A 24,059-nucleotide genomic window follows, 5' to 3' on the forward strand; every position below is an offset into this window, starting at 1 on the left:
GAGGTTCGTCTGATTAGGAGAATTATGACAAAAAACTTCTCTAGGAGCCGCACGTTATTGTCATATAGAACGACCATAAAAATTGTTTGGCTTCTTTTTCTCTTAAACCGTTTTACGGGTGTTATTATCTTTCACCGTTAAACTATGTTTTCGGGTGTATCTATTTAAAGAACTAGCCTTCTTTTTTGGAGCAGAAACACAAACTAGACAGATGAGTAAGTTTTGTACATTTTATCATTGCTCGAAAAACAGATATGGCCGGGAGAAAACATAATGAGCTCTATAAGACTGATTTGTATCTGCCTTTTCATATATATATACTAGGGTACATCCCGTGCCCTAGGGCACGGACACTTGTATTAATCAAATGTTACGAAATTTATGTTATATTTTATTGAGTGGGAGAGATTTTTATTAGGTATTATTTTTTGTATTATTCTTTTGTTTATTCACTCTTAAATTAGTTATTATTTTATTGAGTGAGACAGATTTTAATTTCTTTTGTTAACCCTTGAAATTTATTTTGTTTCTTTTTTTCTTAAATTAGTTATTTTATTTCTAAGAAGGAAACGATTATTGTTTTTTTAAATAGGTAACTTTATCTCTACAAAGGACTATATTATAAATTTTGAGAAGAGCCTCTAGACAATATCCCATATTAAAAAAGGATGTTTGTCCCAGTCATCGTTTTCCCTTCTGTTTTATATAATAGATATACACGTATATATAATACTCTATGTTTACGAGATAAGTGTTGAATTTTTAATGTCTTCAAGTCTTTCTATATAATGTAGTCTTTATCTGGATTTAAAATTTGCAGCTCCAGTTGAAATAATGTATTAGTTTTTTGGATATGCTGAATCCAAAAGATTTTGAATGGATAAGGATAATGAGAGAGAAGAAAATATGGTTTATAAACCACTCAAATTGGAAATGGCTTTTTCGTAAGCAAAAAATTGGAAATGGTTTTATCTTAGGCAAAATAGGCATATTAAAATTGATAAAATACTAATTAGTAAGATATTTGGTCATGTGGGTATTATCCTATTTTGAATACGTGATGGCATCTTAGTCACCGTGAGCCCACTTTGTCTACCCAAATGGAGAGCAATTTTAGATATTATTTTTGTTGGGTTGATTTAGTAAGTCAACAAATTGAGGAACTTGATCCACTACTGTTGCAGTGTTGCTGGTTGGCTACCATGGGCCAATTATGAGTACTTGCTAGCTACCTCTGGTTTCATATGCCTTTGTAACTGTGATGCGAATTTGAGAAAAAAATTGTCAAAATTTGGAAAGTTTTAAGCTTGTTTGAATGAATGGAGATCCTTTAGTTTTCCTTTTCAGCTTGGAAGGTTAAATATTTGCTCTTTGGTCACTTGGTTGTTAGTTCTTTTCTTGTGTGCGGAGGTATTCTCTATTTATCAACCCGTGTCGATTTTAGATCCATTTACACACTTTTAACGGGTATTTAGAAGTTGGCTTCAGACGTATATTTACTCCTTATTCTGAACCAGCAAGGTTACCTTGCATCCTTGAATCAATAACCGTCTTCCGGCCAGGCAAACTCACCTGTCATCTAAGTGAAGGAGTTCATGGGCAATATGTATTGTAGTGGGATTAAACCTATAACATTATAACTTCGATTAAATTAAACAAAGAGAAATTTAAAAATAAATAAAAAAATACAAAGATAAACTCATCACCATTGACAGAAAACCCAAACTATAAGATCAATTTCCATAACTAATAAAATCTGGTTCATTTCTTATATCTACACTAACTCATCCAACTTATAAGAAATTATTCAATCACTTGAGGAATTTGTTGTATTTTTAGAAGTTGATTAATCTTCGTAGTTCTTATTTCATGGGTAGATGGCAACTAAACGTCTTGAACAGTGTAAACAGTAGAATTTCCTTTTTGTTTTAAAACATAGAGTTAAAAAACAGAGTCTCCATTGTGTTTCAACATCCATGGCTTCAACTTTCCCTCCACAGAAAGGACAAGCTCCTCCTGCTTGTTGTTTCCCTAATATTTTTTCCTCATGACCACACAAAAACATCACTAGACACATCTCTCTTCTCTCTCACTAAATTACCTCTCTCTAGAACCTCTTTTGGTATGGTAGAAGACTTGGGATTTGTTGGTGTTATCTGTAAATTGAACAAAGATTGAAGATGAGTCTATCTGGCATAAGCTTTGAAAAGGTTATTCAGTACTTATATAGAAAGAGAGAGACAGAGAGAGGGAGATTTCTGTTGGACTGTTTAATTTAAGGGCACCAAGAGTATTTCTTTTTTTGTTGCAAGTAGGACCAAGAGTTTTCATTCCCCAACATCTAGATATTTCTTTGCAGCAAAAAAAAAAGGAACATCTAGATATTTCTGGTACAAATTAATAAGGTTTGATTCCATTTCTTGTACAAATAAGAGTTTTTATGACCACAAAAAGATGTCAGCGAACTGACACGAGTAACGCGTGCCAGCTTCACACACACGTTTAGAGAATGAACCCTTGATGGAGCTAGCGGGGAGCTGCACCTTAACCAACTATGCCCCCTGATCCCTATACTACCCTTGATCGAGCTAGCGGTTGGGTAGTATAACAGGTGGGCCAATTTAGGCGCACCCAAAGCCAGCCTTGCATGAGGCTGGGTTTTCTACGACTAATCACCAGGGGCAGCACAACTGGGCCGAATTGGTCGAACTAAACCAGACCAATTAAAAACGAACTCCCTTTCTGCTTAACCAAATTGAAGTTCATTGACTTGGTTTGACTTCAGCTTGAGCATTTGAAACCGCTCAAAATAATGTTTTGTCTAGTTTATAACATTTATGTGTGATGCAATTTTTGACATTTCCGAATGAAATTAAGTTGTTTACTCATTTTACGAATTTATCATTATGTAATAATAATATACGTTGAGATAAGAGTATGAAATTAGCAATACTGAAATTAAAAGTTTGTAATAATTAATATTTTGAATTGATTGAACCGACCAATCGAACCAAACCAAACTTGACCGAACTTAATTAGCCGACGACTTAATTGGTTCATTTCCAGCCAACTCAAAAATGATGGGCAACCTAACTCATACCCACCCATACTAGTAACCTTGGTTGGCTCAGACTTTGAGCATGCAAACTCACAGCCTGAGTAAGCTATAACTAGAATACTAGATCTTACAGATCTTCAAACCATTTTAGATTTCTCTCTCATTAACTCTACTCTTTCTCTATCTCATTAAACATCACCACTAGTTGTTTCTCTCTCTCTCTCCTCCACTCTTCTCGGTGTCTCTGTGTATTTTTTTCTCACAAAAGTTTCATATTCCCCTTTCTGGTAGCTCAGTCCCCTGCCCATTTCCTATGTCTAGCTCGCGCTCTATGTGTACATTAAGTCTCTTTCCCCACCTCCTAACCATTTCTTCTGTCCGCCTCTTTCACCTCTCTTGTTCTTCGGCCTATGTTGGACATGTTCTGAAGTCAGTCCAACCCTATACAGGTTTCCACTTGATGACCTCTGATAACCGAATCTATTAAAAATTTCTAGGCTTGGGGCCGAACGCTTCTCAAGAAGACCATGCCCTAGTTGTCCTCAGGGTGCCCATACCATTTGACGCATCTAAAATTTGTAAGGATAAGGGTCAAATTGCTTAAAGCACCATTACATCTAGTAAATTAGAATGATTGTAGCCCTATAAACCACTCACTATTCTTTTGAAACTTATGTGACCCCCCTAAACATGTACCCACAAATAAATTACAGTTTTAATTAACTATTTTCCACCGTTAGATCAAAAATACAGAATCTCCCATAGATGGTTACCGTTTAAAGTAGTCAATTTTGATGGTAATATAAATCAACGGCTTAAGATTAACCAACGAAGCTGAAATTTGGTCAATTAAGTCCAGCAAAGAGAGACGATGAAAACCAAACAGAGAGAGAAAAAAAGTATTCTTTTCCGGTTAGCGGCAAGAACCCAATGAACAACAGAGGTTTGCAGAAATTGGAGAAAGTTTAGAGAGAGAAAGTTAAAAGGGATTATTATGGTGAAAAAGAAGTTACTAATTATTTTTGGTGTTTCCGATAACGTTCAAATCAATCATCAACAAAATTTGGTATTTATTTTGATTCGATCTTAATTTTGATCTCAAAATCTTCGAAATTTGATTGTACTTGGTGAAGAAATTGAACAAGTTTAGAGCTTCAATCTGTGGGGTTTTTTTGGGATAAGCCAGCCATGTTAATTTTATAGATCTGATTGTTTAAAGATGTGGCTTTCTTTCTTGAGACCCAGAAATCGATTCTCATTGGAAGAACTCAGGTTCGTTTTTTTTTTTTCTTTTTTCTTGTTTGTTTAGGGTTACGTAATTCATGTGAATTAGGGAAAATGTTGAATTATGTGATGAATAATTTTTAAGTGGTGAGCTTTCCTAGCCATTAGATTAAGTTATCGGGTTGAATTTAAGTTATCGGGTTGAATTTATAGGAAATTAATGATTTTTCCAGTTGATGTCTATGCCAGTTTGCTATGTGAACTTTAGAATGCCCAGAAGTGGAATCATAGGGTTTTCAAGTTTCAATGGTATCATAATCAGCTGGAAATTAATGATTTTTTCCAGTTGACGTCTGTGCCAGTTTGCTCTCAAAACTCAAACCGTTAAGTGTTAGAGAAAGGGAGAGAGGAGAGATGTCGCATGACCCAATGACCCATCTGCTTAATGGGTATCGGACTACATTAATCTAAAACTTCAAGAACTAGGTAGTGGGAAATATCCCAAGATTCCAACAACATTATCTTTTTGGGTGAATTGAGAGTTTGTTATTGGTAGTCGAATACAAGCCCAAATTAAAATTTGTAACTCTTGCTTTGAAACGGTGTGAAGGATACCTTTCACTTACATCTAAAACCTTTGGAGACTGGTCAAGTATGATGAGTTAGCGGGTCTAGAGGCCGGGGTACTCGACTACTCGTAAGATCTTTATACTTGGTGAAAGCTGTGAGTTTGGTAGCATATTTGGTATTTCAGCAGCAATGGCTGTATATTCTGCTGAAGTGCTGATTTATTAAGGATCTAGGGTGATAACTACACACTCTCCTGTGTAAATCAATGGGGGAATTCATGTTATATATGTCTATCCACAATTCTAGGAGGTTAGCTGGACCCTTATTCACATAGACAATACACAATCTTTATAATGTTTTTATTGAGATTTTTCGCTCCATGGCGTATTTTCATGAAAGTTGGTTCCTGCAAGGTTGAGTTACGTTGAGAAGTGGAAAATTATAAGAAAACCTTAATTGAAAATGAATGATATATGTGAAGAATATTTATAATGAGGATTAAGTTCCGTTGAATTATCTGTCTGCCATATTGGAGTCTGGGTTTTATGTCATTTCACCCAAAGTAAAAGTGATTTACAAATTTGGTGACTTCTAGTGCCTACTTTCTTGACTTCTTCTGTACTTTGGGAGTCTGAGTAGCATTATGAGAATTGGTTATCAGAGCCTGAGCAACATGATGAAAATGTATTACACTCTGATACCCATTTAACAATTGGTATCATAGCCTATGTGATAGGCAAACGAGTATGTTGCTCTGGTCCTAGTGATGGCTTGGGACAGTACCTGGAGATAGGTTACTGCGGGTTCCTTTGGAACGGATGTTACATGTTCTCATGCCATGACGAGGCGTGCGCCGTGCTAGCATATTCCATAAGGAGGATTGAGCTATTCAAGGGGCCAAGCCTTGATGTGCCATGTTGGGCATGAGGTAGCTTATTAAAGATGGATGCTCATAAGGATAATGCTACTCAGACTCCCAAAGTACAGAAAAAGTCAAGAAAGTACGCATATCGGAGTCTGGGTTTTATGTCATTTCACCCAAAGTAAAAGTGATTTACAAATTTGGTGACTTCTGGTGCCTACTTTCTTGACTTCCTCTGTACTTTGGGAGTCTGAGTAGCATTATCCATATGCAAATAATATTCATTACCAGAAGTTGTCTTTTTTCTGGACTGCCTATTGTACAAAGAAAGTTGTGTGTTGCGCTAAAATTTCCTCTTCTCTTGATGCATATGAAGGAGCAATTTTTGAAGGGATTTTACTTTGTTTAGTAGGAACCAAAGGCTAGTCAGTTGCCTGGGGGAGTAACAACTAGGTTTAAGTAGCTGGGGACTAGTCAGAATGGGTTAGGCACATATTTATGTGTAGATATAGTATAATATTTGTATATATGTACGTAAAGTGTGTATGCCATTATAAGAAAGAGTTTTCATAAAAATGACAAAACAACTTGAGTTTAGTGTGTCAAAATTAAAGTACAACACGACCACCTAGTTACACTAAGTATCCAGACTAAATCTATATAGTCAAGTCACTTACCTCCAAATAATTCTATTCAAGTGCAAAAAATCAATAGAATTGTCTTTTTCCCGAAAACAAAACAATAGAGTTACCGGTTTGCTTGGAATTTATTTGCACTTGCTCATTTTCTAATTGGTGAAGTAGAACTATGAAGAAAATACTTTTATTGATTTAAATAAGAAAAGATGAGAGGAAGTGCTGAAAACGATCTAAAATCAACTCCCAATCTCATTCCTAGGCTCCTAGCGTAAGCGATTATCACCTGATTCTTCTTCCAGAAGAAGTTGAGAATAAATGATGATGCTTTAGAAACTCTGGATGAACCAAGATTGAGGGCGTTAGAGATCCTAATCTTTTATACTAGTAAATAAATAAATGATAACACTTTTTATTCAAGGATTTTCTTACTTCTCAAAATGGAGGTAAAGCTTATTTATCTATTTTTCATACTGTGGATGAAGGTAAATGGTGTCTATGACAACAAATATTTAACTGTAGGAGTGAACAGAAATATTCTGGTGTGCGAATTATTTTGGTTATAAACTATATCTTTACAATTGGCAAACTATAAACAAGTTTCAATAGAAAAGGTTTCATATCCATTTTAGATAGTTAACTATAATTTTCTTTTGGCAATACATGTGCATTACTTTTGGTTTTTTACTCATTACGCCTCCCTACATCTCAAGCTATTTAATATTACACCAACATGGGTACTGTGTATTGGCATTTCAGAGACGACAAGCTGAGAAAACTAAAATGGATACAGCTATATATTTCCAGAAAAGATTGATGCCTATTCTCATTATTTTATCTTCTGAAAGTGTGTTTGGGTTGTTATTTAACAAAAAAATGTTAGCCTAGAGGGTATTTATTGCTCTAACACAATTATGTATGCGAACAATACTAAAAAGGAGTGTTCATGTCGTAACTTTGAAGGAACATTCTTGGGCATGTCAATATTCTTTTTCCCGAGGACATTTATATTTGTTTAATTCTAATTTATATGGATTACAGGTATTTAACAGATCAGCTACAAAAAATTCAAATTGTCAATGAAGTTAACAAGGTAATTTCTTAGTGTGAGACAAGTTATGGGAGTTTGCTTGTGTATTAGAAGTTCTGATTGTGTTCTTGTTCTGGAATGCAGGATATTGTAATTGAGGCTTTGAGATCAATTTCTGAGATAGTTACATATGGTGACCAACATGATCGTACCTTTTTTGAGTGAGAATTCTCACTACCTTCTGTTTTTTGATATTCTTTTTTAGTTGTAATGTTCTTTAGGAAATTGAGGACATTTTGCAGTTTTTTCATGGAGAAGCAAGTTATGGGAGAGTTCGCGCGTATACTAAAAGTTAGTCGAACTCCGAGTGTTGCTCTTCAGTTATTACAAACAATGAGCATTATGATCCAGAATCTTAAAAATGAAAATGCTATCTGTAAGTCAATTATATTAGGTGGTCGTTGTTGAAGCTTGTCTCTTGGGTTTTCTTTAGTTCAACAGTATTGGATGGTTCTCATTGTTCTTCTTGTTGCAGATTACATCTTCAGCAATGAACACATTAATGACCTCATAACTTATCCGTTTGACTTCCGTAATGAGGAGTTACTGTCTTACTATATATCATTTTTAAGGTCTGTGAAATGTTAAACTTGACTTTTTTTGCTTAGTCTACTCGCACGAATATTATGTACCAAGTCCTTGTCCCAAGTGATGTACCGACAATTTTTTAGGTGTTCTACTTCAAGATGTTGCCACATCATTTTGACTCAAGGAATCGGTACTTATGACTTTGGGGCTGAGTCGCAATGTGCTAACTTCTCTTTTTATTATTCTTTTTCGTCTCTGTACTTTTCAGCAAATTTTAATCTGAACAAATTTGTCACTATCTCAGGGCAATAAGCGGGAAGCTGAACAAAAGCACAATTTCTCTGCTCTTCAAGACTCAAAATGTATGTTAATACATATGAATTTATTTTAGTTTACTTCATCATAACATGTGTCATATCCCTGTTTCGTATCAGAAGCTTTACATGAGCACTGTATGACGTCTTAGATTACTGCGTCTTAGTTGATAGTGTTACAGATAAAGAAATTGACGAGTAGTTTGCGTGGTTGTCCAGTGTGATGTTCTAATTTCACCACGGTTTCTATAATCAGGATACTTCTGTTTGCATGTTATACTTGATTCCTATAAAATACATTAATGAAGAAATATTGCATTGTTTTGTTTTCTGTTAATCATGTGGAGGAACATTATGTTTATTTTTCATCCAGGATGAAGTAGTCTCCTTTCCGTTGTACACTGAGGCAATACAGTTTGCTTTCCATGAAGAAAACATGGTCCGCATTGCTGTACGTGCTTTGACACTTAATGTTTACCATGGTAAATTAGATGCTTCTTTTTTACTTGTTTGAATTGCAGTTGTTCGCTAATTACGTTACTTTTCCTGGTGCTCTAATTTTTTTCTGTTTCTTATGGATCTTGTAGTTGGAGATGAATGTGTTAATAGATACGTGACCAGTACATCTCTGGCAGATTATTTTTCCAATTTGGTTACATACTTCCGCAAACAGTGTATAACCTTGGATGAATGGGTCTCTGAATGTGCAAAGTAATGAAACAAAACTTTAAGTCATTACTAAATTTTAGTTACCATGTTACGTTTACAACTTATTTTCGCGAGAGTTGTTATCATCTCGTAGTGGCTAACAAATAATTTGCTCTTTCTGAGATAGGAACCCATCCTCCGAATCAACCTCATGCATTCTTGCTGCTGTAGATGAAATTGAGGACCAGCTATATTATTTTAGTGACGTCATATCGTCTGGCATTCCCAATCTTGAAAGACTAATAACGGAGAACATTTTGCAGCTTTTGATATTTCCATTGCTTTTTCCATCTCTGAGAACAAAGCCTACAAATGTGAGATTTTTCGTGTGCCTTTTCTGCCTTTTGTTTTGTTTATGTTCCTAGACTGTTGATGTTTTGCTGAACATTCTGTAACTTGCAATTCCAGGAAACACAGATAGGCTCTACTACTTCGCTGTATTTACTTTGTTGCATATTACGCATCCTTAAGACCAAAAACATGGCAAATACCATTTCCGTCTCTTTGCTCTGTTTGCTGGAGGACTTTGTTCCGAAGTATGATATTAAACCTAATGGGAATGTAGCTGCTGATAGCTCAATTCATGAAAACCATTCTTTGGACAACGGGGCCCTTGATACAGAGACATGTACTCAACCTTTAAGAGTTACCTTACCAAGTTCACCTAGTTCTTCTCAATCGCCGGCAGAAGATTTCTCGTTACAACATAACTGTAACGGTCAGCATCTTGCTTTGAGGTAAGCTGATAGTAGTTCTGATAGATTTTTAAATTGTTCTCTTTCCTCTTTTCAGCTTTCTATCTGATGCATTGGAAATTTTTGTCTTCGGTTCTACAATAACTTGTCTGGGCCAGCAAGTCAATTCTTCTAGATAGTTCAGTTATTTGCAGAACTCATGGTGATATTAAACATGCTCTCAAGTTCAGTTTAGAAGTGTCAAACTGAATATAACTAAAAACTGAAATATTTGACTGGCTATTGAAAATGGGTGAACAATTCTGAGAATTTGAGCCATGGTTATCTAATACAAATCATATAATGTCTAAAAGTTTCAGCAAGTTATGATTTAGGACCCTTCCCCTTTCTCTTTTTCCCTTTTAACGATCACATAACTGAGTTAGGTAATGAATGACAAATTTATTCTTCTATAATGTTTTCTTTTTATCTTTTTCAAGGGTATTGACTATTAAGTCATTTAAAATTTTGTGTAGGGAGGTTTTGCTCTCGTACATTATTCATGGGGCTGAAATACAAGTTTTCGGTTCTTTGAGTGTGTTGGCTACACTGTTGCAAACAAAGGGTAATATTTCTTGAATCATCGAATTTAGCTCTGACTTGCTTGTGTCCATTGATATCTTATACAAAAACCCCATTTTCTTTTCTAGAATTGGATGAATCAATGCTAGATGCTCTTGGAATTCTTCCCCAAAGGAAACAGCATAAGAAACTTCTGCTGGTAGGTGTAACTGCCGTTTCAGGTTTATAATGCATTCTTACCTGCTTTTAGAATTTCGGTTTTTCTATTATAAGTAAAAAATGTTTGTTTTCTGTATCGAATTGCTAAACTACATTATCGCATTTCCAATCATCCTGAAATGGAATTCACGAGCTTTTACATTAATTTTGTTTTTGAGCTATACTTAGAACAAAAACAAATGAACTCAATTAGCAAACTATCAACCTATACTCAGAATTTCAAAATAGAAATGCTTCTTTACCTTAGAGTTTTACTCAGAATTTGTCTCAGATGTTGACGTGGCATCTTCTTAACCACATACTTTCGAGACAGTCTTTTGAAAATTGAGTTCTCAATGATTTAAAATCAAATGTACTGATTACCCATCAATGCACTGACTGAAACTCTGAGTCGAACAGTAAGTGATCGTAGCTCCCCATGTTTCAAAATGAATACATTTCCAAACATTGTTTGTATTACCTAAACAAAAAGAATCTATTTCACAAAACTGAACGATTTTAAGTGCTGTACTGTTTTTTCCTATTTAATGCCATGTTTTGAAGGTCAAGTATGTATAAATAATGGAACCCTGATTGTTTTTGGTGCTTTTTTACTTGAAAAGTTAAAGTCCATGATGTTATACTATACTGAACATTTTGTTGTGTGAAGCAAGCTTTGATGGGGGAGGGTCCAGATGAAGAGCAGCTTTTTTCTTCAGGAAGTAGCATGCTGGAATGTGGTGGCAATAGTGAAATCGATAGCTATCTCCAAACTATCAAGGTATCTCTCCAATTAGGCAGACCAAAGTGATTGGCATCGTGCAGACCTTCATAAACTCATACTGCTTATCAAGTTCAGAGTTTAAACCACATTATTTTGTTGTATTTTCCATCATTTTTTCTCACTCCTAACGCTGTTCACTTGTTCTCTAGGATAAGTATGGATGGTCGTGTTCTTGCAGTGAGATGAGAGAAAGCCCTCGCACAAATAGATTCCAGGTTCTCCTCTACTTGGTTTTACTTGAACAATTACTATATTAAGACTTTCAAGCGTAATCTCCAAAATATGTCTAGGACTTTACCAAGCATTATTATCATGTAAACTCGTAGTCAGATGCTTCTATGTGGGTTTATACCTCGAAATAAACAGAAGTTCTCAACTAAGCTAGAAGAAATAATGAAAATAACTGAAGTATTTGAAATGAATCTGTCTGAAATAACGTTGAAATAACTTGCATAAATTTGAAGTAGACTTGAATTTTCAACTAGAAACAGGTAGAAGTCTTGAATAAACAATTAAACACAAGGAACTTGACGTAAAACTTGCATAAATTTGAAGTAGACTTGAATTTTCAACTAGAAACAGGTAGAAGTCTTGAGTAAACAATTAAACACAAGGAACTTGAAGTAAAACTTGCATGGACTTGAAACACTCCTAAAAACAAATGAAGAAACAAAAATAAAGAGATCCTGAATACTAATAAAACAGGAACACCTCCAACCAAACTTGCAGCCGGCCCTTAGCTGGTGCCCCGGAGGATTCTAGGTACTGAGTTCACATCACCTTATGTTTCATTTCATCATATTTATTAGGTACATGATGAAACATATTATATTTTAGGACTCCAAACATTGTTCTTGAAATCATTTTGCAGTCAATTTTTTTATTTTTAGGTAAATGCAGCTTGTAAAGAGGATAGAGTGCAAACATCTGTAGTTTCTATAAATAGGGCTATCATGTCATGAGAGTGCATAATTTTCTCTTGTAGGTGCTTGATGCATTGGTTGGTCTATTCTGCCGGTCAAATATCTCTGCGGAAACATTGTGGGATGGGGGTTGGCTTTTGCGTCAGTTACTACCGTACAGTGAAGCAGAGTTTAACAATCGACATCTCAAATTGCTTAAAGTAAGTACCTTATCTAAACAATAAAATGGAACCAAGATGGTAAAGGATGGAGTAAGATATTTCTAAGCTTGATATGCTGTTAAAATTTACAGATGCCAAAATCCATGGTTCATCATGAATTTGCGAGTGATTAATGAAGAGATCTGGTAGTAATAAACTAATAATTTTTTTATATGGCAGGCCTAATAAATAACTGGAAATATGTAATAAACTAATAACTTCAGATATGTAATTTCTAAAATTTAATTTCCACATGCAAAAAAAGCATGTCTATTGGCATTTGTGGTTTAAGTGAGGCGTAACTCTCTGTTAAGAAGTTGTGTATGCATATGGTAACATTTTTATTTCCAACTAAAGTTGGCATATTGCTTTCCATTAACTTCAGTGAGGTTAGTACTAAAAGATATCAAACAAACTATTCAATAACCAACCAAATTATAAAATATGATCAATTACTGCAGGTGTGCCTCAGGGTACCGCCTCCAAATGCCTTTGTAAACAAAATTACAAAACTACCATGAACTTTTATGATGAAAATTTCGAAAAGCTAAGAAGGGTTACTTATGTACCAAAGTTGCTGGAGACCTGAGCCTGCTGCTTTCTTGGTTGCTTATTATTATTGTTCTTTTTATATATGTGCACCAGAACTATATTCAAATCTAATAACAACGACCAAGTTTATTTTACAACTGCAAATCTAGCACATGTCATATATGCTATTCCAGATGATCTTGAATAAAGAAGCTGTGTGTTATTCATGTCAAAGAAAATGTTTCTGCTATTCTTGGTGCCTTGGTGCATGCTGCTATTTGATGACATGTTAACATCTTCGCGCACAGGATTCATACAAAAATTGCATCAATGCCCTTCTCCAAGAAGTCAGAGGGGTCTGGCCTGATTTTCTTATTACAGTCCTTACTGATGAGTGGAAGAAGTGCAAAAGAGGTAACCATACTTTTGGTGTATATAATAGTATTTTGTACAATGATTACATATGTCTGATATGATCTACTTTCTTAATGCAGCAATTGAGGCTTCTTCTCCTCTGAAAGAGCCGAAATGCATACTATTACCACCACCAAAATGCTCTTTTGATGGTTTGATCAATTTACTTAGCTTACTGAGATATTTATTTTTCTTTACCTGTTATATATCTAATACGCCTCAAAATTACTTTATCACAGGCGAATCATCTTTGTCTGCGGGTGAAAGAATGTACGAGATGGTGAAGGTGTTCTCTGATCTTAACCTCGTCTCTGCTTGTACTCTTGGCTCTTTGTGAAGTTATTCTTTAACTAACTTGTGCCTCCTTTGTATTATACAGGTATATGTACTTCGTCATCAGCTTCAACTTTTCTCCTCGGGAGGGGTTTTGCCTGATCAACCTCCAATCGACTTTCCAACCGATCTCCCGGTGCATGCCCGTTCAAAAACTGCTGGGCTACATGTCTTAGATCCAAAGCCTGGCACGGAGATAAGCATAGGTTGGTTTTGCTTTAGTTCTGATTTTATCATGTGAAACACTGTATGGATTTTGGTGTTCAATTTTATTCTTGAAGGAAAATGCTGATAATCAACGTCATTAACTGCGATATGGCAGTTGATGCAGTGCCTTGTAGAATTGCATTTGAGAAGGGGAAAGAACGCCATTTTTGCTTTTTGGCAATCTCTAAGGGAACGTCAGGGTGGGTTCTGCTTGCAGAAGACCAACCCTTTAAGAATCAAAGTGGAGTTGTGCGTGTTACAGCACCCTTGGCTGGATCTAATGTATGTTTAGCTTTATCAAATTGTTATTATTTTCCTTTTTATTTAAGAAAAAAATCTTAATCTGGTACCCGTTTCAATATTTTTCTTCCGTGATGACTATTACTCAATAATTACTTCTAGGCGTCATTTTCTTCCCGTTCGTTTTAAAGTGTACACTTATTTAACATGGAAAACACAGTATAGTTATAAATATTCGACTGTACGAAGTTGTGAATACAGGGAAGGGACTACAGAAAAATCCCAAAATAGAACGTACATCTAGTTTCTTGTCTTAGCTATTAGGCCTTTTATTGTTTTACTTGTGCTTTTTTGCTTTTCCACTAACCATTGTTATATGCACAAACCACATTAACCTAGAGTCGTATTTTGCGGCTGCTATTTTGTGCAAGTACACATACACCTAAGATGCACATATAATATCTCACATTAGACACATCGAAGTGACTGAATATGCAACAAGATTGCTGTGTATCTTTTACGTTAGACTAGATCCCTTTTATACTGTCTCCATAAGCTTCGACATTCACTTCGTTTAACATGATCTGAGCTCATGTGTGACTTTCTTTCTCTTTCAGCCAAGAATAGATGAAAAGCATTTGAAATGGTTGCATTTACGAATCCGCCCGTCCACTTTACCTTCAATGGACAAATCAGATCCCTTTTATAAATCAAAGACAAAAGCTTTGATTGATGGAAGATGGACCCTCGCATTTAGGGACGAGGGTTCTTGCAAATCTGCTTTGTCTATGATACTCGAGGAGATGGATTTACAAAGCAAAGATGTCGAAAAGAGACTACAGCCATTAGTCAATCATAATCAACCTGTATTTGATGAATTAGCAAGTCCTCCCAAAGCATCTTCAGAAACACAGAAGGAAGATTCTTCAACAACACAAACAGACGTCTCTACAACAACACTAACTGAAGCTTCTTCAATCAATTCTTCTTAGGTGTCGGCTCTTCTTCATGGTGAGTTGTGAAATAATAGTTTGCTTAGGGGTGCACGTGTCAGTTTTCACCCTCCTGTATATTACATGTTCCATAACTGCAGCATTTTAGATGCACATAAATGTAGAGTAGTTTCAGCCTGCTGAAAATGATTCAATGCAATTCTTTGTTCATTAGCTTTCTCTCTCTCTCTCAATCCTTTTTCTTATGTTCTTTCACCAGTGAGTGTTTTGTCATTTATTGATCATTCTTTGACAGTTCATAGAGAACAATTCGATTACTTTTTCTTAATTGCCCGTTTCTACTCTTGCATGTTGTATGACAGCGAACGTATCTTAGCACCTCCGTAAACGAGATGTGATTTTGTCCTTAAATCTTTTTTTGCTGCATTGTTCATTTTTCTTCTCATGGCGAAACCATGGAATCATAAAACAAACAAAAAAAAGAATTGAAGATTTGTAGGGTCATCAGAGGGTTATCTTAAGCTTCATTGGTGTAACCAACCTTAATGGGGTTAAGCTTTTAAGCAAGATTTTGTGTTTGTCAATAAGATGGTTGAGCATCCTTCCTTACTGAGACTCTTTAAAATCGTGAGGTTTAGAAGTGTCAAAGCAGACGATATTACTAGCAGTCTAGAAGTCTGGTATGCATCATGCATCATCCCTAAAATGTTATCATCACGATTTGCTCTGTTGTTTTGGGATAGTGTGTTGTGGAAACACATCGGGTGAAAGACAAAGTGTGAAGCTCTTCTTAAGAGGTTAATCATCTTTCCCTATTGAGGCATTTCTAAAATTGTGACGCCCATAAGTTCCAAAACGACAATATTCCCCGCAGCCTAGGAGGCTAGTCTGCATCATCTTATGACACGTTACCATAACGATTTGCTCTACTATGATGTAGTGTGAACAATGAAGGGTGTATTGTAAAAGTAAAAACTCACGTCGGTGAGAAACAAAATGTGGTGATCCTTTTTCCAGAGGTTAAACATTCTTTGTTACTAAGGCCTTTTAAAATAGTGAGGAGCAAAAGTGCCAAAACAAACAGTATCAGTAGCATCCCAGAAGGCTCGTTTGCATCATCTTTTAACAAATTTATCTTTTTTTTTTACCATTATATGTAATATTTTTGGACGCTTAAGTCTGGTTCTAAGGGCACATTGGGACTCAATGACCCTTTTTTCTCAATATGTAGTGCCGTCAAACTTATTTTTTGTTTAGTTTGTCGCTTAAAATTAGACTAATCGAGAATTTATCCCATTATTTAGGAAGAAAATTTGACAAACCAGTAACGAGAAATAAAGTAAGAAAAATGTCAACAATAAAGTGGTTATGAAGTTAGCTTCTACCTTCTGAACACCGTGTGCGAAACACAAAGTCATGTTCCTTAAATATATGTTGACTTTCGTTAGCCAACTACTAACACCTAGTTTCTTGTCCGACCTCTTAATTTTTCCTATATATCCACATGACATCTTTTTTATATTTTCAATGTGGTGAATAGAAAATCGACATTTCACTTTCCTTAAGTAGCCCTCTTTACGAAAGTGGAATATTAACTTTGCAGTTAATGTATTAAAAATAGATAGGGGGAGCCATCTGGCTATTTAGCATAAACTAGGATGTCAGGCGGAAAAATAATCACAACTAAGGGACCAAACGGGAAATAACCGAAGTTGATCAAAATCTAGGTCACATATTTTTCTTGACCAACGCCATGACTCACGTGAGCATGGCACTTCGCCCAGCAGATCAGGTGATCAGCAGAAGAATGGTTGAAGGACAACTTCGTAATATATAGAAACATCTTGGCCCTTAATTTTACATTCGTTTCTTTTATCGAGATCTGATCAATCTTCCCTCTCTCTCTCTCTCTCTCTCTCTCTCTCTATTCGCAGTTTGTTTCTGTAACCTAGAAACAATTCCATCGAAACCCTGAAAAACCAGCATTCAATCTTCACGAAGCTGGAGTTTTCCCATTCGGAGATCGCCGGAACCCTACAAAACCTTTAACTCCCTCAAAGTTCTCAAACTCCTATCCAGTCTCCGATCAGAAAAGAAAAAAAGATCGGGCCTTTAGGTTAATTGTTGGAACTTACCTCTCTTAATTTGTGTTATCAATACTCCAATTGTTCCATCGTGATCGTGTTTTCTGAGATTTATACCTTGAGAGGTAAATTCTTGAGAGGTAGATTTCTTTCATGTTTAAATATTTAGGGTTTATGTTTTGGGATTTTTATTGTTCATGGAGAAAATTGAGAAAAAGAAAATTTTGCGTTGATTGAACAGTTAAAAAGGGTAATGTACTAATGATTATTATTATTTTTCTGAAGGAATAAAGTTTATCTGTGTAAGTGCAGAAATGCGTCAGCAGGGACATGTTGATGAAGTTGATGATGGGGATCAACCGATTCCACTTGCCAACAGTGCTCAAACTTACCAGGGGCATTACATGCAGGAAGATCAAGAACTAGTAGTCCATCATAACGATAATGGTAGTGGAATGGATGATGATCAGGATGAGGGTGGTGGTAGTGAGGGAATGGAAGGAGATTTTCCTTCTGATCATGGAAATGATCTTCCCGGAGCTATCATAACTCGGGGTGATCAGAGCAGGAATCAACTAACCCTTTCATTTCAGGGCGAAGTTTACGTATTCGATGCTGTCTCACCCGAAAAGGTAACTCCTTTTTTTGTCTTTCCATATAAATCTCTTATGATATTTAAATTTTCTAACCACATGACCTAAGAGAACTTGTTATCATTGTATATTGGTTAACCTACCAAAAAGAGGCATAGCTTGATTTATGTTTTGTCTAGATTAGAAGTGGTATAGATTAATGGGTAATTGATTGCCAAGTTTGAAGATTGAATTCCTTATAGTCTTGAACCGCTCTCCCGAATATTAGCTTACATAGGAAGGAACTTAATAATCCCCTTACGTGTCTTTCGGATAAGAAAAAGACAAGGATTAATGTACGGCTGGTTGTTTCTTGTTTCTATTTAGAATCATTGCAGATTTTTATGCTCTAGCATACTACATAGTTTTACATCCATGATTCCATGACTCAAGGATTTAAATGCTAGATGAACTAAAACACTAATTTCTTTAGTGGGTTCTCTTCTTAAGAATAGAGAGATCCATTAATTATTTGTCTATGTTTAGATGTGCACTCTTCAATAAGGATCACAAGAAACTGTAGAGAAACTATTTCTTCTGAAATAACAATGATGGGCTGGCAGTTGCAACTGAATCGAAACCTGGTGCACAGAGTTAATTGAGCTGTTTCTAGTATTTTGTAGAAACAATTATTTTTAGAATAAGATTTTAGAACTTGTATTGATAGAGTCCTTTACTTTCACCAATTGTTGCAATTGATGAATTTTTCTTCAGTTCCTGTAGAAGTGGGGTGAGGTTTGAGTAGGCACGAAATTCATGCACATAGTTTCATCAACTCTACTATCCAGAGCTTGTAAAGAACCAACATATTACTTTCCGGTAGATAGTAGTAAGCTTGCCAAGTGATTGAGGCATGAAGATTAGTCTAATTTTGGTTTGCATAATGTTCACAGGTTCAAGCTGTGCTTTTATTGTTGGGGGGACGTGAAATACATCCTAGCGTGCCAGCTATTCCAGTTCCACCTCAACATAATAACAATAGGGTATTTCCTTTTATGTCCATGTGGATAAACTCTAAATTTTATGGTTATGACGCCTCTTCTGCCTCGCTAACTGAGTCTCGGTGCAGGCCATATCTGATGTCCCACAACGGTTAAATGTTCCTCAAAGATTGGCATCTTTGATCAGATTCCGTGAGAAGAGAAAGGAGCGAAATTTTGATAAGAAAATTCGATATACTGTTCGTAAAGAAGTAGCACTAAGGTAACAAATTATTTACATTTTGTGGTGAAGAAGATATAAAGAAGAAGAACAAAGAAATTAAACCATAAGAGAGACAAAAAACAAGTTACTAACCACTAGACTAGAGAGTGAGAGGAAACACGAGTTAAAGAGAGAAGAAAACGAGTTAGAGGGAGTGAGTGAGTTAGTAAGAAAACTTTACAAGCAAGTGGTAATGGAGGTTGAAACATTCAAACTTTAAGAAAGTAAGTGAAGAAGGGGTAGAGAGAGAAGTTTGATTGAGAGGGAGAAGTAAGAAACCTAGATCTGAGAAAAAGTCGATTTTGAAAAAATATAGAGTTGTTGAGCCCACCGTCTTAGTCGGCGCCTAGCCATTTTGGCGCTAGGCGGCTCCTGGGCGTTGACTAAGTTGACTTCCCAATTTGACTAGGGTAAGAGTCCTAGTCGATAGGCTATGTGGTGATTTTTAATGCTTAGCATCTGACCTTTTCGACCTGCTGTTTCAGCAACTTAATGTATGCTATAGCCATCGTTTGTTTCTGTGCTTCATATTTAGTTACTCTATATTTACGAGTTCCCGTTTCTGAAGGTATTGCTGCTTCAGTCTCAAACAAACACTTGCATGAGGTTCAGATTCATCTTGTTTTTTTGCTTAAATTCAGTCCCTGCAGTTGCATCTATAGTGCCCCTTTGGAAAATAACTTGGAGTTGACCCTCATCGTACTCTATTCCATCTTCCTGTATATGCTCTTTAATGTTTGAGAACAAATCCATTTGTGCCCCTCTGAAAAGCGGCACGTGCCATCAATTAGGACAACTGTAGTTTTAATACTTCATTCTTTCATTTTCTTCCGACCCCATGAACCCAAGTGATATACCATGTAATAGATTTATGAATACCTAACTTTACTTGTATCTTTTATCTATACACTCGGTTGATCACTTACAATACCTCAAACTCAACATTTAAGCAACGGAAAATTGAACATTCAACAATTAGAGAAAAAAGTAAAAAAAACGTACTTGTTGGATTTTGAACTTCGAAGATGAGAAAAAGTGACTCGGTTTTCACATTTCTTCTCCAGTGTCTGCTGAAACTAGAGTGAAAAACAATCTTTTGTTTGTTTTTAACCCCAGTTGATGTTAGGTCGGGTTTGTTAAGTTGGCCTTGTGTTTTTTAAATATAATATTAGTTTAGGCACCCCCGTCGCCTAAAACCGACTGGGGCTTCCCCTTGTCGACCTGAAGCGCTTGCCTAGGCGCACCTAGGTGGGACGTGGGGAAACAAGGGGAAATCACAGCCAAGCGAATTGACCACCTTGCTCACCTTGTACCTTTCTCTCCTAGCGCGTCTATGACAACAAAGTATTTACATACATGATATTTATTCTTGTAGGATGCAAAGGCACAAGGGTCAATTCACCTCTTCAAAAAATACACATGATGAATCTGGATCAGCACTGACAAATTTGGATTCTGGCCGTTGGGGTGAAAATGGACAAGAAGCAACGTAAGCTTAATATGGTTTGTCATTATAATTATCATTCTATTCAAATGCTTTTGCCTTCTTTCGAGGCAAACGATATTTCCTCATATGTGGATTAGGCAACTTTTATCAGTCAAATAGGTTGTCAGCTCAGTGTGTAACTGTTTAAATTATTGTTCTTGTTCCTTCATGATCTTGAACTGTTTCTGGCTAGAGTGATTTTATATTTTATTCTACATTATTCATTTACTGTTTGTGGGGTTTGTTTATCATGCTCGAGTATTATGCTCTTGTAAACTATACGAGCTCTTTATTTGGATTAATGGTGCTATCCTGAGCAACTGATGGTTACAAATGAACATTTACCTTAATATTTATCTTGCATTAAATTGTTCTATATTGTACATAAATAACTATGCAAGACAGTTTCTACCGATGCAACCTATCTCGTGTCTAGAGCTAAATAGTTAATATACAGTAAGAAATGATTACATTGTAATCTACAGCAATTTTATTGCCCTCTTAGCACTCTTCTGGTTGTTTATAGGTAAGGTATATGGTGGCACATATTAGGGGAAGAATATCGCCATTAACAGTTTAACACCTCATGTACCATTCCTCTTTATCTGATTTATTTTTATTTTTTTTGAAAATTTTGAATTAATATAAGAAAAGGGAGACTATACAGCAAAAAGGGGGAATCACAGCGACACTGTTACTTCATGATGTCCACCCAATTCGAAATAAAATCAAGGTGTCTAGGGGAGTCGTTGAAAATTCCATCATTCCTTGCTTCTGATTTATAGTTCGATAGGTTTATTGAATCACTTCCTTTACAGTTGTCGTCATTGTGGCACAAGTGGGAAAGCTACTCCAATGATGAGGCGAGGGCCTGAAGGACCTAGAACTCTTTGCAATGCCTGTGGACTCATGTGGGCAAATAAGGTAAGATTATTATACTTTTCTACTCTATAAGATCAAGATTACGTGAACACGTGTGTCATGGATATATGCATGTGTGTCTGACATATGGTTATGTTGTCAAATGTCAACGGCTCCAACAAGACTTTAAAAGGTTCTATTTTGTCTTTTCATCAGCTGCCTCTCTAATTTAGTGTTTTTTTGAGTGACCATAGTGGACTTGGGTGTTTCATCATGTAACTTTGTTTTGTAATATTCTAAGCTTGTCGTAAAAGGCAACGCATTCGAGTCATTTGGAGCGTTTTAACCAATTTCATTATCTTACGATTTACCCATTTTACTTCCTGCACCGAGATCAATTTTTGCAGTTTGATTGTACTCCCTAACACCTTTGTGAACTGCAGGGGGCTCTGAGGGACCTTTCTAAGGGTCCGGGCTTGCCAGTGCAGAATGTTCCTTCATTAGACTCGACCGAGGAGGTTAGCAATCTATCGATATTATTCTTCAAATAATTCTTTTTTTGTATTACTATGTGATGTGGAATTGTTGAAACAACACTTGCGTGGTTATCTGACTCTCTCGACATATGTTCGTGGATAAACTTTTTGTTTTGTAGCATAATCCTCACAATAGCAAATAGTAAAACTTGTGATTCAATTTGGCCCCTTAAAGATGTCCAACTCACCAAAATAGCCCCTAAAGATGACAAGCTTCCTAAATGGCCCTCTGAACCACCTTTTTGTCAGACTTTCCGATGACATGTAACTTCATTTCCACTTCTCATTTCCAGTTTTGCTCCTTTTCTTATTTTTGTCAAGTTTTGTCATAATAGAAGGAAGAGAGAGAGAGAGAGAGAGAGAGAGAGAGAGAGAGAGAGAGAGAGAGAGAGAGAGAGAGAGATTCTTCAAACATATATTTGAAAAAAAACTGATCAAGACAATAATAAAGTAAGAACGAGATTGTTGAAGAATAAAATCAGCAGAGAAGAGTAAAAAATAACTAAAGTAAATGAGAGAAACATACCCTTGTTGAAAATTCCAAGACGCAATCCACTGTAAAGAGAACCTCATACAGTGCGGGGGGATATTAGGGTCTGGTATTCTTCTTCCTTGATGTTTTTGGTCTTTTGGGTCATTGGGTTATTGGCGGTTTGATGCCTCTTTCCAGCTAATGTAGACTTGATTTTAGGGTTTGTCTTTTTCTTGGTCTGGCCTGGGCTGCAGGTCTTTCTAGAGATAGAAAGCTGGTGAGTGATGTTGTTTGTGTGGCTTAGAGTCTGGTTTGCTTTCCTTTGTAGGGGGTTATCCCTTTGGTTCTTGTTTTGTCTTGGATGTTGCAGGGTGCAAGATTAGACTCCCGTTCCGGCGGGAGGGCAGTCCCTCTCCATCTCTCTTCTTCCACAACCATCTCTTCTTCATCTCCACCATCATCACTTTATCTCTTAGACACAAAATAGAATCAAGTCTCCACATCTTTAACGCTTCGGCATTCCTTTGATTCTATGAGTCAACTTGTCATCGTCACCACCAACTAACTGTGAATCATTAGATTTTATGGGTTTCTGGTTCAGGTGGTTGATTTAAGACTGGTAATTAATAATTGAAGGATTTGAGTCGTTATAAAGTGGTAGGGTTCAAACAAGTAGTGTTTGCTCATTTTGTTGTTGTTCTTGAGATTTTTTCTGATGATGGTGGAGATGAAGATGATGGTGAAGAGATGATGGTGGAGAGATGATGATATAGAGATGTTGGTGGAGTAAGAGAGATGGAAGGGTGGCTGCTGCGGGAACATATCTTTATCTTCATCATCTACATCTCCATCACCATCCCTTCAGTCTTCATCTTCACCACCATTGAGAACCCAGTTGCCTCTTTCTATCTCTCTCTCTCGTGCAGATAAAGGACTGTCATATAGGTGATTTGGGTGCCATTTTGGTGAATTGGTCATCTTTAGGGGGCCCAAGATAGAGTTAACTCTAAAACTTTAAGATTTCAATGGATCCTAAATTTTTTACTTAATATCAAGTAGCAATTTTTTTGAGTTCTTGATTTTCTTTTTGAGGTTAGTCTAGATACTAACGTAGCATTCTCACAAAAATCATTTTTTGTTTTCCTTTTGGATTGTAGAACAACAGAGCTGCTGCTGCGGTTCTTGAGAACACTCCTGCTGCAAAGGACAATCACTCTTCATGAACGAACGTCTTTTGCTACTTTGGTTCAGGAATTTACATGATGAAGATGATGAATCGTGTTAGACGATGAGTTCTGTGGGTATAGCTCAATTAGCATCTCTCTTCTTTCACGTGTCTTCCATTTTACATTTCTTTTTTCATGCGAGAAATGGCATCCCATAAAAAAAAGTTGTGGTTGTGAACCAAATTATATGGCCATATTTGCATATCTGTTTGAGAATGTTGAGTTTCATGTTATTCTCTTAGTTTGACATAGAAAGAAGGATATATAATTTATAGGTATCTTTATGCATTGGTTCGCTTATAAATCATTTTTAGGTTTTCAGTCCTTTTTCTGCTGATTTTGGTTGCGCACACTGATCCTTTTGAAGATAATTCCATCTCCAGACTGTAGGAACTTCAAAATTTAGAGGTTCTAACTTCTTAGGCAGCTGAGTGTACACTAAATTGAAAACATAATTGCAATTTTTCTATGGTTTAGCTTGTGAAGTTCTATTTGTAACCATAATGACCATTAGAAAGAAAATGGAGATGG

At 36.1% G+C, this 24,059-nt stretch overlaps 3 protein-coding genes across 5 annotated transcripts; 2 read left to right on the forward strand and 1 right to left on the reverse strand.

The window, feature by feature from the left end:
• Positions 1 to 1,624: 1,624 nt before the first annotated feature.
• On the reverse strand, positions 1,625 to 2,257 carry LOC147564385 (uncharacterized). The gene has a single exon (XM_086645529.1). The coding sequence runs from the start codon at positions 2,075 to 2,077 to the stop codon at positions 1,868 to 1,870; it is 210 nt and encodes a 69-aa protein (XP_086501655.1). The 5' UTR covers positions 2,078 to 2,257; the 3' UTR covers positions 1,625 to 1,867.
• A 1,681-nt stretch (positions 2,258 to 3,938) lies between these two features.
• Positions 3,939 to 15,356, forward strand: LOC147564386 (CLEC16A-like protein). Its single transcript, XM_086645543.1, has 21 exons — positions 3,939 to 4,330; positions 7,391 to 7,442; positions 7,524 to 7,600; positions 7,682 to 7,815; positions 7,915 to 8,011; positions 8,272 to 8,329; positions 8,655 to 8,763; positions 8,869 to 8,992; positions 9,117 to 9,303; positions 9,398 to 9,726; positions 10,200 to 10,288; positions 10,374 to 10,444; positions 11,114 to 11,224; positions 11,377 to 11,442; positions 12,213 to 12,350; positions 13,190 to 13,295; positions 13,376 to 13,447; positions 13,535 to 13,581; positions 13,675 to 13,834; positions 13,951 to 14,117; positions 14,693 to 15,356. Exons 1-21 carry the CDS (start codon positions 4,278 to 4,280, stop codon positions 15,065 to 15,067), a joined length of 2,622 nt encoding a protein of 873 aa, XP_086501669.1. The 5' UTR covers positions 3,939 to 4,277; the 3' UTR covers positions 15,068 to 15,356.
• Positions 15,357 to 16,703: 1,347 nt separating this feature from the next.
• LOC147564387 (GATA transcription factor 24-like) lies at positions 16,704 to 23,832 on the forward strand. 3 transcript variants are annotated; one of them, XM_086645563.1, is made up of 8 exons: positions 16,704 to 17,252; positions 17,425 to 17,744; positions 18,638 to 18,727; positions 18,814 to 18,947; positions 20,323 to 20,436; positions 21,252 to 21,357; positions 21,738 to 21,812; positions 23,460 to 23,832. In XM_086645563.1, exons 2-8 carry the CDS (start codon positions 17,427 to 17,429, stop codon positions 23,523 to 23,525), a joined length of 903 nt encoding a protein of 300 aa, XP_086501689.1. In that variant the 5' UTR covers positions 16,704 to 17,252; positions 17,425 to 17,426; the 3' UTR covers positions 23,526 to 23,832. The 3 variants fall into 3 exon arrangements, with proteins under 3 accessions (XP_086501689.1, XP_086501682.1, XP_086501697.1); XM_086645556.1 differs by having other exon boundaries at positions 16,772 to 17,237; XM_086645571.1 differs by having other exon boundaries at positions 16,894 to 17,237; positions 17,398 to 17,744.
• The last annotated feature ends 227 nt before the right edge of the window (positions 23,833 to 24,059 follow it).

Source organism: Eschscholzia californica, unplaced genomic scaffold (assembly GCF_041429995.1).
Source record: "Eschscholzia californica isolate CP2 unplaced genomic scaffold, dmEscCali1.0.p SCAF_1, whole genome shotgun sequence".
NCBI classification, from domain to species: domain Eukaryota; kingdom Viridiplantae; phylum Streptophyta; class Magnoliopsida; order Ranunculales; family Papaveraceae; genus Eschscholzia; species Eschscholzia californica.